General features: G+C 37.4%; 1 protein-coding gene across 1 annotated transcript; it reads left to right on the forward strand.

Annotated features, from left to right (window-relative positions):
- The first annotated feature begins 5,959 nt into the window (after positions 1–5,959).
- Positions 5,960–12,607, forward strand: ptgis (prostaglandin I2 (prostacyclin) synthase). Its single transcript, XM_027146320.2, has 10 exons — positions 5,960–6,119; positions 6,400–6,523; positions 7,666–7,841; positions 8,016–8,159; positions 8,431–8,555; positions 8,777–8,958; positions 9,619–9,754; positions 9,982–10,163; positions 11,795–11,946; positions 12,189–12,607. The coding sequence occupies exons 1-10, from the start codon at positions 6,046–6,048 to the stop codon at positions 12,340–12,342; spliced, it is 1,449 nt and encodes a 482-aa protein (XP_027002121.1). The 5' UTR covers positions 5,960–6,045; the 3' UTR covers positions 12,343–12,607.
- Positions 12,608–14,366: the final 1,759 nt, after the last annotated feature.

Genomic DNA, 14,366 nt, shown 5'->3' on the forward strand with positions numbered 1-14,366 from the left:
TTAGCTTGTGGTGTTGACCCAGGGAAAAGAACTTGTATGATCTGATCTACTGGGGTCTCATCCCGCTCTTGCAATGAAAAACCTTTTGTTTCATCAAGCAACTCAATTGGTTCAGATGCTTCAGCAGTTTCGGCAGATTCAGATGGTTCAGATGGGGCAGTGGGTCTGGGTGAATCAGCTGATTCTGATGATTCCATTGGTTCAGATGACTCAGCAGCAGATTCAGTAGGTTCAGATGGCTCGGGAGAGTCAGATGGTTCCGAGTCATGGATTTGGGAACTGCCTGGTGAGGCAGAAGAGCAGCAAGCATACCGTGGTTCCGTAGCCAATACAGGAGGCATGGAACTGAGAGAACATCTCTCTGTAGCCCTGGGGATCAATAAACTTGACATAACTGGATTTCAACTCTTAGACACCCGTAAAGACGTCATCTGGGGGTCCAGTAGACTAGACACTAGTAGTCGTGGCTTTGCAGGAACAGGAGAGGTAGGTGAGGCAGCCATTTTGTGGGGTGGCTCAGATGTGTCAGACATTTTGTGAAGTGGCTGGGATGCAGGATTGGCAGCCACTTTGACAACCGGTGCTGGGATGGTAACGGCCCTCTGAGGGACAGTTGTTGTCAGGACAGTGGCTCAACAGCTGGTGCAGATACGGTAGTAGCCCTCTTGAAAACAGATGCAGGTAAAACGGTAGCCATTTTAGGGGTAGGTACAGCCATGGCAGTCTTGCTTGTGAAGCATTTTCTTCTGATTGCCCTCCTAGACAAGGGTTCATGCATAGTAGCAGCCATTTTATGATCTGAGCCAGGCGTGTTGGTGGCAATTTTGGGAGTAGAGACCAGCATAGTGGCGGCCATTTTGTCAACGGATTTTCCATCCGGGTTTTCCCATAACTTCCATCGGGTTCGGCTTTCTATATTACCGACAAAACCCCAAAAGTCTTGCATTTCTGCTTGAATCAAAGGTTCATCCAAACAGTCATTCAAGTACAACTTTAGTTCCACGTCACTGAGGTTCAAACCAGCCGCACATGTCCAGAATAATTGGACAAAACAACTCACTGCTCGTCCTTGTTGGCAGAGAGACATCAAGTCGTCCAACCTGTCCCACCATTCTTCCTCAGTGGAGGGGGGCAACGCTTGAACTTGTATGCCGCTGTATCGGTACATGTCAGGGTACGGGAACACACCAATCAGAACAGGGAAATATCACTACTGAAAAAGGTGCCGGAAGACTGACTGGGAATGCTGGATTTGGTTGTTGGGTTTATGGCTGATGCAGTGATGAAACCAGGGGGATGAAATAAACTGCTGGATCTTGTCGGGCGAAGTATTGTGTCATGCACGTGGAACAGGTTAGATCCAAATGCTGGTTTATTAGGCGATATCCAAAACAGGAAAGGTTCAAGCATCAGGCAAACAACAACATCAAAGGAAATCCAAAAACTGTCAATAATCCAGGCATAGGTCAGGGCAGGTAGCAAACATACATAAACATGAAAAAACAAGGTAGTAGATGGATACTATGCTCAGCATGCAGACACACTAACAATACCTCATGACATCCAAGAGTTCTGAGTGAGCTTAAATAGACCAGGTGATTGCAAATAGGAAACAGGTGTGCTGAGTTGGTGGGAAAGAGATGAATTGTGGGAAATAGAGTCCTGATGCTAAAGTGCAGCACATCCTCTGCCGGACAGCAGAGGGAGCCCTCATGGCTCTCATAACAGGAAGGGGTTGACAATTAGTAACCTTTAGCTCTTTTACAAGACCACACATATAATAAATCATGTATTAAATCAATGCATAAATTATCAGTACAAATGCTAAAATTTTTTTTAGATTTCTTTTTATATATACAAAATGCTCTCTGAATTTTCATGCTTTCTGCTTTGTAAACATATTTTCTGTTATTTCTTATATAGAAAGAAATTAATTAAATATATATATTTTAAGGTGTGGTAGCTCTCAGAGACTGATTCACTGTATGACACTGTTTTATTCATACATTTGGATCATTTTAACAGAACAACACCCAATGAAACAAAAAGTATGAGATTGGATGAACATTGAAAGAATTGAGTTTCACAATGGAGTATGAATACATTTTGTACTGCAATCCAATACATTTTTAACAATTTGACTAAGGAGGTCCTGTGTTTATATATATAAAGAAAAAACAATTATTTCAAAAAGTATTTGAACTGTGATTAAAATGAAATTATAAGGTATGTGTAGTGTGTTTTCTGAAAGCTAGAAAGCTTGATCTGAGATACTGTACAGTATGTATCAAGTGCTGAAGGGAAGGGAAGGAAAGGAAGGGAAGGGAAGGGAAGGGAAGGGAAGGGAAGGGAAGGGAAGGGAAGGGGGGAAATAATTATTAGTTTATGGAAGACATGTGACAAATGACATGGTGAAAAGGGTGGAAAAGCTTAAAGGCCACAAGTGAACCATTTTCAGATTTCCATATTTGCACAGTCATTTTAATAGATTTATTCATTCAACTCTGCTTGTGAGGTAGGAATACAAGACACCTGTCCTTTACAGGGCACCATGCACAAATATATTGGCTCTGTAACAGTATTTAGTCTTTGACCCAGTTGCATTGGGACTTATTGTAATACTTTAGCAAAAACCCTTATATTATCTGGCCCTGTAACTGTTAGTATGATTAGCAGTGATAAGCAGATCTATCATGCATATTCACACCAACTGTCACTAGTGTGATACTGTCATCAATGCAAAATTTTGGCTGTGCATAGGTTGCTTTAAAATTCCCTTCTATTAATTTGCATTGGATGAGGAAACAACCCTACCACTAAACCATCATGCATTATGTTTTGGCCACAAGTTATAGTAAAATAGGGGTGAATAAAAGGTGTTTCCTGAAGGTGTAACAGTGGTCACAACGAATGCATGTTCTCTGGAAACAGTGTAAGGCAGTTTTCATTGTGTCCTGCTTTAAAAAATTTGTAATTAAATAAATGAGTATATAATAATTTGCACAAATGGCATAATGTTGAACCCAACAAGACATCTCATTAAACAAACAGATGGAACTTGGCCTGTGAATGTAATTAATATTATAATATTTTACCTAGACAATAACCAGGATCAATTACATGTGTACACACTGCAGTGGAAACCACCTACACAAACATACTCATTTGTCTAACTGTCAGTATCATCAATGTCCATCCAGTGGTATAATGCCACAACATCCTTTTCCTTTATGTTCTCTATTAAAACAATTCTCATGACGGTGCTCGCTGCTCACTGTCTGTTTCATCATAAATACTTTTGTCTCTCTGTCACCCTTATAAAAACCTCTTCATCTACATAAACCTAGAGATGAATAATTCTTTCACACCCTGACCCTGTTGTAGCCCTAAGCAAAATTTTTCTCTTCACCCTGTTTTAATAGCCTGTGGTATTTTTGTAATACACCTCAAAACATTTAAAGTAGAATTAAGTGCCTTTAGAAGATATTCAGCTTTTAAATTTGAGAACATAGTGTTTCCTGCCCCGTTTCTATTTAAATGATCTCCTACCCACTCGTAGTCCATGTTGTGTTCCAAGCCCAGATATCACAAGACAGTTTTAACAAATCTATATCAGAATTGACATACTTTTGGCTACCACTAATGGTGACTAACTCCTAACATGCATCACATCCATAAACTGTCTTTCCAGCTAGACAGGATTTGTGTTCAGGTTTTTGGGCTTGGCTCTTGAGTGATAGTCACAGATCAGTACAGGCAGAGATCGGGGAAAGAGTCATTTTTACCACTGGAAAACAACTGACATTGAAATACGCAAAAAACTGTCAGACATTGTTCGTGACAGACAGACAGACAGACAGACAGACAGACAGACAGACAGATAGACGGATAGATAGATAGATAGATAGATAGATAGATAGATAGATAGATAGATAGATAGATAGATAGATAGATAGATAGATAGATAGATAGATAGATTCAGTAACCCACAGAAATGATCATTCATTTCATAAGCACATAACTTTGACTGATAAATAAAGCAAACATCCTTATCAAAAACAAAGGATAATCATGATAATAAACTTTACACAAATCAGTGTACATACTTTGGATTTGAGGGTAGGCTTTACATCTTTTGACATGTTTTGGTGAAAGTCCTTTACATCAAGTTTGTCATTATTGTGTTGTCAGTTTAGATTCCCAGTGTACAATCGCAAATTTCATTTAGACATAATGAAAGCAAAATAACGTATCCCTTATGATTGTAGTTCAGAATCCTTCATATTTAAAGCACTGGCTATGTCAAAAAAGATGTCCCTATATCCCCATTTTCAGATGATGGGGGATTTAAATTAGTTGGAATTTTTAAGGTCTTGGAATAAGTTTGCCATGCTTATTGCACAGCTGTTTCATCAGCTGAGGTAGAGAAGAACAGGGATCATCCATATATACCTTATATGGGGTTATAGCTCTGGTTAGCTGTGAATCAACAGGAAGGAAGGATGAAGTGAGTAGTCTGAGATTTGTGAAAGCAATGACAGAAAATTTGTGGGATCACAAGTTCCAATGCTTTCTGATCTCTGTCAACGACCAACAGTCTCAACTAATATTCTGAGAAAATTAGAAATAAAAACGGACAAAAATTATCACACAGAACTCCACCATCAACAACAACAGCTTACACCAGAAAACTAAAAAAAAATCTGATTCTAAAGCAATACAATTCATCCCAAAATCATTGGTGTGCCTTTTGTAAAGGCAAAATAGAGAGCAAAAATCTCCAGTTAGTGAAACACAGTCTCCACCTAGTGGGATAAATACTGATTCATTGAACGATCATTTTTAAAAGATTTTTCCCAGACGTGCAGGCCCAAACATGTCTGTGTTGTATGTCTAGCTTATGTCACTTAAAGCTAGGGTGAGCTTTTCTGAACTAAGTGTACTATTGAGGTCATTAAAACAACAGATACAGTAGTTATAATATATTTGTGTGTGTGTGTGTGTGTGTGTGTGTGTGTGTGTGTGTGTGTGTGTGTGTGTGTGTGTGTGTGTGTGTGTGTGTGTGTGTGTGTGTGTGTGTGTGTGTGTGTGTGTCTGTGTGTGTGCAGGTTTGTCTTTAATTTGCCAGGAAAATCTGTTACTCAATCAGTAAGAGAAATAAAAAAACGTTTTAATACATCAATTGTGACAAGGCAATGAGAACATTAACTTTTTTTTAGATGAGTATCTCTACTGCTCATAAATACAGATTTATGTAACTTATCTCAACAGTCCCCACTTCCAATCTACTATAGTATGGTGCTGCAACAGCACATAAGAGATTCTGTTGTCATCATTCTGTATTGTACATTACTTTTATTGTCTACAATCATTTTGTACTTGTACTGCAATTACCTGTCATTACTACAATTATTTATTTCAGTCTGTTCTTACCCAGGGAGATCTGGGATGAGTGTCTGTGTCCCTAAATTTAATATAATACATTTCAATTGTAGGCATCACTCTCCACTGAACAATTTCTGGAATACTACACCAACATTTTGGCCATTATTACATCACTAGATGTAATGATTAGTATGTACAGATACTAAGGAGTGTGATTACTAAGGAGTGTTTTCCTTTCAAAACAAACCCATGTAAGATGCAAAGAGCATTCAAGTCTAATGGTCTGTGATATGTATAAGTTAATGTAAAGGCAATAGATATATTCATATAAAAAAAAAAAGTTCTACAAAAATCACTGCTTTGGATTTTGTATGGAAAAAGTTCAACACTCTCAAAATTAAAACATGATGATATGGATATGAAAAATGCAGAGTTATTGATGAATGAGTGTTTGTCAGTTTCGTTTCATGTGTCACCTTCCAGTCACTGTGACTCGAAGAACAACCTGTTATTCATAGCCCAGCCTACTTCCAAAGCTCTGCCCTTGATTTCATAATCATGAGTGACGTGCCTGTCGTTAATCTGCCTACTGTTTAAATACGGAAGCATGCTGTATACAAACACTGATCTGACTGGCGAAAAGTGCACAAGCTTTACGCAATGACGTGGATACTGGTGCTCGTATTCATCGGTGTTCTTTCCCTTGTCCTTTTTCTCTACACAAGGCGAACGAGGTGAGTTTACTAACAGTACAAGTTCACCTGTGTGCTGCTGAGGTTACCTGAACTGCACGAGCAGAGATCCATACAACACATAATAATGTCCTGGAGATACAGTATCAGTGTCACGTGTTATTTACTAAGATGCAGTTTTGCATGGGGAAGAACGTGTGCCACGTTATTTTTACACTATTTTGTGATCATATTAAAGATCCAAACCAAAGTCATTATGCATTATGCCATAATAATGCTACTAATAAGTAATTGTATTTCAATTTGTTTGTTGTTTCTGAAGGCAAAATAACGAGCCTCCCCTGGATAAAGGCACAGTTCCTTGGCTTGGTCATGCCCTTGAGTTTGGAAAAGATGTTGCCAAGTTCTTAACAAAGATGAAAGATAAGCATGGAGACATTTTTACAGTAAGTGTTCCAGTTATTTCTATAGGTACTTTCTAAGCTGCTGTTCTTTTCTGTCTTATCTAGCAAATTTAACACTGCTTACAAAATATATTGCAGAAGTCTTCAGCCGGGGCGGTTCTAGGATTTCATCTTTGGGGGTTTTAGCCCTCAGTGAGAATTTAAAACAAGAAGAGTTTTATATTATATGACTACATAGTAAGCCAAAAGTTATGGTATTATTTAAAATGGCAAAAGTGGACACAAATTTTATGCATGATGTAATGATGCCAGTCTTGAATCAAATCAGTTCGTGTGCGTGCATTCTCTACAAACTGTGTGTCCAATGAATGCAGTCATTAATATAAAAATATGCACAAGACAACCAAATCAATAAATGTTATTTTTATTTAGTATTGATTGAATTGTTTGCATTAATATTTTGTTTGTGCTATCAACTCTGGTAATAAGAGTAGTAAAATTTCACTGCTTTTGGTTGCAGTCTTAGCGGTTTTCCGCCGATTAACGTTATAGATAAACGCCTCCAGCTCTGACTCTGTGCTTTTCCGTTCAAATAAAGCAAACAGCTGAAGACGCACTTTTGAAAGACTACAACGCACGCGCGTAAAAGCAAAGTAAAACAAAATCGCTCTTGGATCAAACTAATAAATTATTTTCTTTCCCATCGACGACATGTCCTTCATTTTAACGTAATTTTTCATTGTTTATTCATGAAAGTAAAAATTATACTTTTAGTTTTTGGGTGGCTGCAGACAGGGGAGCTGGAGCCACCCTAAAAAAAGGGACTAGAACCGCCCCAGAATACTTTTAAAACCGTCAAAAATTCCTTCTTAGTTTATCAGATTCAAGAAACACTAAACCACCTTTCATGTGAAACTCAACCAACATTTCAGGGTTTTTTTTTTCTGGTTGCAATCTAGATGCATCTGTAAATGTTATTTTGGTGGGTGACTGTCATAAAAGACATGAATGTTAGTCATAATTTCAGCTGAATTGCCATGAGATGACATCATGTACTTTCTGACAGAAAGTACACTGCACCAGAAAACAGTAGCTTGTCGAGTTTTTTTTTTTGATGTGTCACGCTTTTGAAGCGATTGCTTAAGAATTTCACAAAAAGATTTATTTCCTGTTTTGATTCACAGGTATGTGTGGCTGGTAACTATGTGACTGTCGTGCTGGATTCCAATTGCTATGATGCTGTGCTCGCAGACACCAAATCTTTTGATCTGACTCGCTACAGCCAGCTTTTAATGGACAGAATCTTCAACCTTCAGTTGCCTAATTATGACCCAGTATCTGAGAGAAACAAAGTAAAAGAGTAGGTGTTTGAGATTCAGCTTGATTCATCATTCTTTAAATATCACTTACTCACTCTTTAATTGTGCACATTGTTATGAAAAAAAATACTTTGAAGACCTTATATTTATAACAGAAGATTAAAAAACATACAACAGTTCATATATATATATGAATGTGTTTTGTGTGTTTTCAGATACTTTAAGAGCCCCAATCTGTCTCAACTATGCACCGCAATGCAGAACAATCTCCAATTCCTCATGGATTCAGCAAATACACAGAACTCAACAGAATGGAAAAAGGACAGTCTGTTTGACTTCTGTTACAGCTTGCTCTTCAAGTATGTTAAATTTTACAGTATTATGCAATCAAAAGAGAAGAGAAGATCCTATATATTCTGCTTACCAACAATTAGAATTATTGTGCCACCCACTCATACCTGCGGAAACCAGTGTGTTTACCTAAGAATTTGCAGGGTGTGTCTTGGCTCTCTTACAGGGCTTATTGGGCTATCTTAGGTCACCAAAACTATACAGATGTGTACTGTTGCATTGGACCTTCTAACCGCATTATATATGTTTGGAATTTTGATATATTTTTTCTCTCTTTAGGGCTGGATATCACACCCTGTTTGGTACAGAGAATGATAACAGTGCTAAATTCACTGAGGTTTATGAGGAGTTTCGGCGGTTTGACAAGATTTTACCAAAAATGGCAAGGCGTTCTGCACTTAGAGGTATTTTGAAAAACTCTTGAACTCTAATCTTTCTCATAATTATTAGTAAGAAGGTAGAGAAAACAAGAAGGTGTTCCTTTTCTGGAACATTAATCTTCACCTAATTGTTCATGTATATCTGTGTGTGTGTGTGTGTGTGTGTGTGTGTGTGTGTGTGTGTGTGTGTGTGTGTGTGTGTGTGTGTGTGCACGCACATGTGTGCGCATGTAAATGCATGTTAGATGAGTTGAAATTTGCCAGCTCAGCACGAAAGCGACTGTGGGAACTGTTGTCTCCAAACTGTATTTCCACGAAATCAGTGACCCAGTCTTGGATGCAGACCTACGTTCAGCACCTAAAAGAGCAAGGCTTGGACACAGAGACCCAGCGGCGAGCCCTGCTTCTGCAGCTGTGGGTTACACAGGTGAGCAGAGTCAATGTGGTGTCTTCACATGTACACAGACACATGACCAAACTAATATTGTATTTTTTTCACTAATAACTCTTATGTGTGTGACAATCTAGGTTAGATTTTAGATGATGTAAATTTCTGGCCTCAGTTCATTTTTCCTGGCATTGATATAGGGGGCTGGTATGTGTGAAATTGACAAGTGATTGTGAAAGATAGTGAGTACAAGAGAGATTGTAACAGAGCTATATGAACTTTCAGCCTCAAGGATATGATGCAATAGTTGTGAACAGTGAAAACTACAGGCACAAATGTTTCCATTTTTTGTAGTCACCGACAATAATGTCATATTTGAAGATATTTTTAGTATGACTGCTGGTTGTTCTTCTGTCTGTCCACACACCCTGAAAAACATGTCACTGTCCTTGATGAATGAGGAGGAGATTCACCCACAGTAATGATGTACATAATGTATGTAACTATACTACATACTGTATATATTACATGTAAAATGATTAATGTATATAAGTATATAAGTAATCAGAGAATGAATTACAGGAATAATGTTACTAGAGTTGGTAAGACAGCTTCTGTTTTCTATTAGCTGTGTCTGTTTTTTAGAATTATTTTTTCTGTTGGTGGTAAATGCAATGTATAGACTGTGTTTGTGTGTAGGGTAATGCTGGCCCTGCAACATTCTGGTTGCTGGGCTTCTTGCTCACACACCCAGACGCTTTGAAAGCAGTGAAAGTGGAGTTGTGCAGCCTACAGCACTGCCCCTCGGACAAGAGAGAGGAAACGCCGGTGTTAAGTATGTTTCAGTGGTGGTACGTTTAGTCATTAAGAACAACAAAGCTTGTTGTACACCCTTAAAGAAACTTGTATAAGTAATTGTTGAGCTATATTTTTAATATTATGGTAAAATAATTGCCATGAATTACTGAAATTGCTTATTTTTATGTTATTATATAATAATGCCTGGATCCTTTTATTTTCTTCCAATAATAGTTTTTTTTTCATTTGTGTTTGGTGTTACAGACAGTGTTCTGAAAGAGACGCTGCGCCTCAGAGCGGCTGCTCTCATCACCAGAGATGTGATGCAGGACAGAAGGATTAAATTAAGCAGCGGTCAAGAATTTGTTCTACGGCAGGGAGATCGCCTCTGTATCTTCCCTTTCCTCAGTCCACAGATGGATCCTCAGATTCATCATGAGCCAGAGGTAAAACAACCTGCTGTCCTCTTCACATTTTTTTTGTTCTCTAAGCTTTATGTATTGATTGCTTTAGCAGTCAAAGGCATTCAAATTCAGATAAAGTTATCGGTATATCTTTCTTATTTTTCATTGCAAATGTTTATAATCCGTCAGATCATCAATAACAATGCTTTAAAAGCTGATGGGATCAGTTTATAGGTCTCAGGTGTAGTATGTCAGGAATAACACCATGGTCGTGTGATGCGTCTCAACATGCAAACCGAGTGCCTAGCAATCTCAAAGTATATTATTTGCTCTCCCTCTTTCTCTCTTATACGCTCTCTGTCTAAAAGAATAAAGTTTGACTGCTTACAAAGAAAGCAACAGCATAATCATCATATGTTTTACTTTTGTAAACAAGTTTTTATTTATCTGTTTATTAGTCTTAGATTATGTTTATTGTCCACACAAAACCCTGTGTACGAGCTTTTACTATAGACACAATAACGTTTCTAATGGTCATGTTATAGCCAGTACTACCTTTTGAGGCATGCTCTTGTACTAAAATAATGCACATATCCTTCTGACCAAATCAGATTCAGGAATTCAGCTGTGTTGTGGTGTAATTGTATAATTGAGTAATTGAGAGGCATGGTGTTGTGTCTGTTGTTAGTTGAGGATTCTGCAAAGCATCTGGTTCAAATTACCACAGAATGGAAATAAGCAGTTCAAAGAGATACAACACAGATTTAATTACAAGTAATTAATATACTTGTAATTAAATCTGTGTTGCATCTCTTTGAGCTGGGGAGTATTTGTAGTTTTTCTCTCTCTCTCTCTGTCTCTCTGTCTACATCTGTCTGTCTGTCTGTCTGTCTGTCTGTCTCTCTCTCTCTCTCTGTCTGTCTCTGTCTCTCTGACTCTCTCTCTGTCTGTCTGTCTGTCAGTTCAAAGAGATGCAACACAGATTTAATTACAAGTAATTAATATACTTTAGATGTTAAATGAAAATAAATATTAAATAGAGTAATAGAGTAATAGATCATAAATTACTTTCTCATACCTATATTTATGAGCATACGTAATAATGTTTTGCTATGCACATAAAATCAAAAATGAATCACATAAAATCATGTCAAATAATCAAACCGAGATGTCGTAAATAATTTGTACGTAATAGTAACTGAGTGCTGGATTACATTAAGTCTGTAAAAGCCGTAAAGCAAATCGACAGAGATGTCTAGGATTAGGCCTGCAGTTATTAATCCAAATGAATGGAGAGAAAAACAGAAAGGAGAGAAATTAGTTTGTAACAGCCACTGTCTCCTTTAACAAATAGGAGATTTGGACCAGGCCTTTAGCTGCTATATGTGCTGAATTTGCATGTTGCAACACCGCAAGGCATCATTTTACATGGCTTACATGAACACCGTACTTTCTACTGATTAGTACAGTATTAGGATGATTTAGCATGGATTTCTCAGACATTCCCAGTTTTGCCAAAATGATTATGATGTGTTGCATACACCAAAAACCAACATACTGCATGTCAAGCATGTCATATAGTCACCATAATCTTTGAGATGCAGTGAGTTTTCTTCAGAATGATCAGATGCTTTCCAAAGGAATTCTGTAAGTTTATGTATCTGCTGTTTCAGAAATTTAAGTTTGACCGCTTTCTAAACTCTGATGGAACTGAAAAGAGCATGTTCTGTAAGGATGGGATGCAAATGAAATATTCTACCATGCCATGGGGAGCAGGAAGCAATTTATGTCCAGCGCATGAGTTTGCTATTTACACTTTAAAACGGTGAGTATAAACAAGCCATAGTTTCTACACTAATTATATGCTTTAAACAGCTGAAATAAATAAAGCATCTCTAACATTATTATTATTTATATTTTTAATCCTTACCATTTATACTATGCCATTAATGCCATAGTTCTTCTCAACATAAATGAAAATGAAAAGACTATTTCAGGATTTTTGCGCCAGATTATAATTTTTTTGATTACTATTAATTTCTGGTCTCCTTAACCTACCCCTTTTAGGGTTGTGCTCATGATTCTGACACAGTTTGACTTGGAGCTGTGTGATTGTAATGCAAGCATGCCACCAGTGGACCCCAACCGTTACGGGTTCGGAATGCTTCAACCAGCTGGGGATTTGGAAATCCGCTATAAGAAAAAAAAATTAATTAAATAGTTAAATAATGTCAAACTACAGTCAAAACAGTTTTATAAAAAAAATAAAAAAATAAATAAAGTATCTTAATTTTATATAGGAATCTGCTATTATTTGTTCTTGCGTTTATTGTACAGTTTTTATATCACCTGTTTTTTTTTTTTTGTTTTGTTTTATTTAAACAGGTCATTCATTTGTAATGTACATTTTAAGATCCTGTAACAATGACAGTGCTCTGTGATTTTACTTTTGAAAAATAAATAAATAAATGAGTGTCATATTCTAATTGTGAGTGCATCCTTCAGCATAAATTATCAAGGTGAAACTTATAGGCAAACTTTATAGATTCACCAAGAAAACTTAACAAATCTCAAACACTTTTCGGTGAGATGAGCTGTTCTCATTCAAGCACTTAAATGATTTAAACACACAGTTTATTCTCATAATCTATGGCAGTGAACCAGATTATGTCATACAAAATAGTGATTAAGGTATTAATTGTATCCCATTCATAACACAAACCTTAAGCTTAACTACTGTACATACAGTGGTGTGAAAAAGTGTTGGCACCCTTGCTGATTTTTTGCTCGTTTGAACACTAATGTTTCATATCATCAAACTAATAAATATTAGTTTGAAATAAATATTCTAAATATTAGTCAAAGATAACAAAAGTAAACACAACATGCAGTTTTTGAATGGTTTTTATTATTAAGGGAAAACAAAATCCAAACCAAAATCCAAGGTCCTGTGAAAAAAAGCGTTTACCATAACATAACTTTACTGTGCTTTTTCACACCTGAGTTTAATTTCTCTAGCCACACCCAGACCTGATTACTGCCACACCTGTTCACAATCAAGAAATCACTTAAATAGGACCTGACTGACAAAGTGAAGTAAACCAAAAGATGCTCAAAAGCTGAGATCCAAAAAAATTCAGGAACAAATGAGAAAGAAAGTAAATGAGATCTATCAGTCTGTAAAAGGTTATAAAGCCATTTCTAAAGCTTTGGGACTCCAGCAAGCCACAATGAGAGTCATTATCCACAAATGGCAAAAACATGGAACAGTGGTGAACCTTCCCAGGAGTGACCAGCCGACCAAAATTACCCCAAGAGCGCAGAGATGGCTCATCCAAGATGTCACAAAAGACCCCACAACAACATCCAAAGAACTGCAGGCTTTACTTGCCTCAGTTAAGGTCACTATAAGAAAGAGAATGGTCAAAAATGGCTTGCGTGGCAGAGTTCCAAGATAAAAACCGAAAACATCTTGATGATCCCCAAGGCTTTTGGGAAAATACTCTGTGGACTGATGAGACAAAGGTTGAACTTTTTTGGAAGGTGTGTGTCCCATTACATCTGAAAAAAGAACATCATACCAACAGTAAAATATGGTGATGGTAGTGTAATGGTCTAGGGCTGTTTTGCTGCTTCAGGACCTGTAAGACATGAGGTGATCCTGAAGAACATTGTGCGGCCATCTGTTCGTGACCTCAAGCTGAAGCTAACTTCGGTTCTGCAGCAGGACAATGATCCAAAACACACCAGCAAGTCCACCTCTGAATGGCTGAAGAAAAACAAAATGGAGACTTTGGAGTGGCTTAGTCAAAGTCCTGACCTGAATCCTACTGCGATGCTGTGGCATGACCTTTAAAAGGCAGTTCATGCTTGAAAACCCTCCAATCTGAATTACAACAATTCTGCAAAGATGCATGGACCAAAATTCCTCCACAGCGCTGTAACATCAATTGCAAGTTATCGCAAATGCTTGATTGCAGGTCTTGCTGTTAAGGGTGGCCCAACCAGTTATTAGGTTTAGGGGGCAAGCACTTTTTCACACAGGACCATGTAGGTTTGGATTTTGTTTTCGATTAATAATAAAAACCTTCATTAAAAACTGCATTTAAAAACACTTTTTCACACCACTGTACATAACTTAATAAATTAATTTGCATGTATGAAAGATGATGTTTGTGTACATTAACAGACAAAAAAATCCTCATCCACTTTGGTTTGACATTGATTGCAAACATCATTTGCTTA

Source organism: Tachysurus fulvidraco, chromosome 5 (genome assembly GCF_022655615.1).
Source record: "Tachysurus fulvidraco isolate hzauxx_2018 chromosome 5, HZAU_PFXX_2.0, whole genome shotgun sequence".
Lineage (NCBI taxonomy): Eukaryota > Metazoa > Chordata > Actinopteri > Siluriformes > Bagridae > Tachysurus > Tachysurus fulvidraco.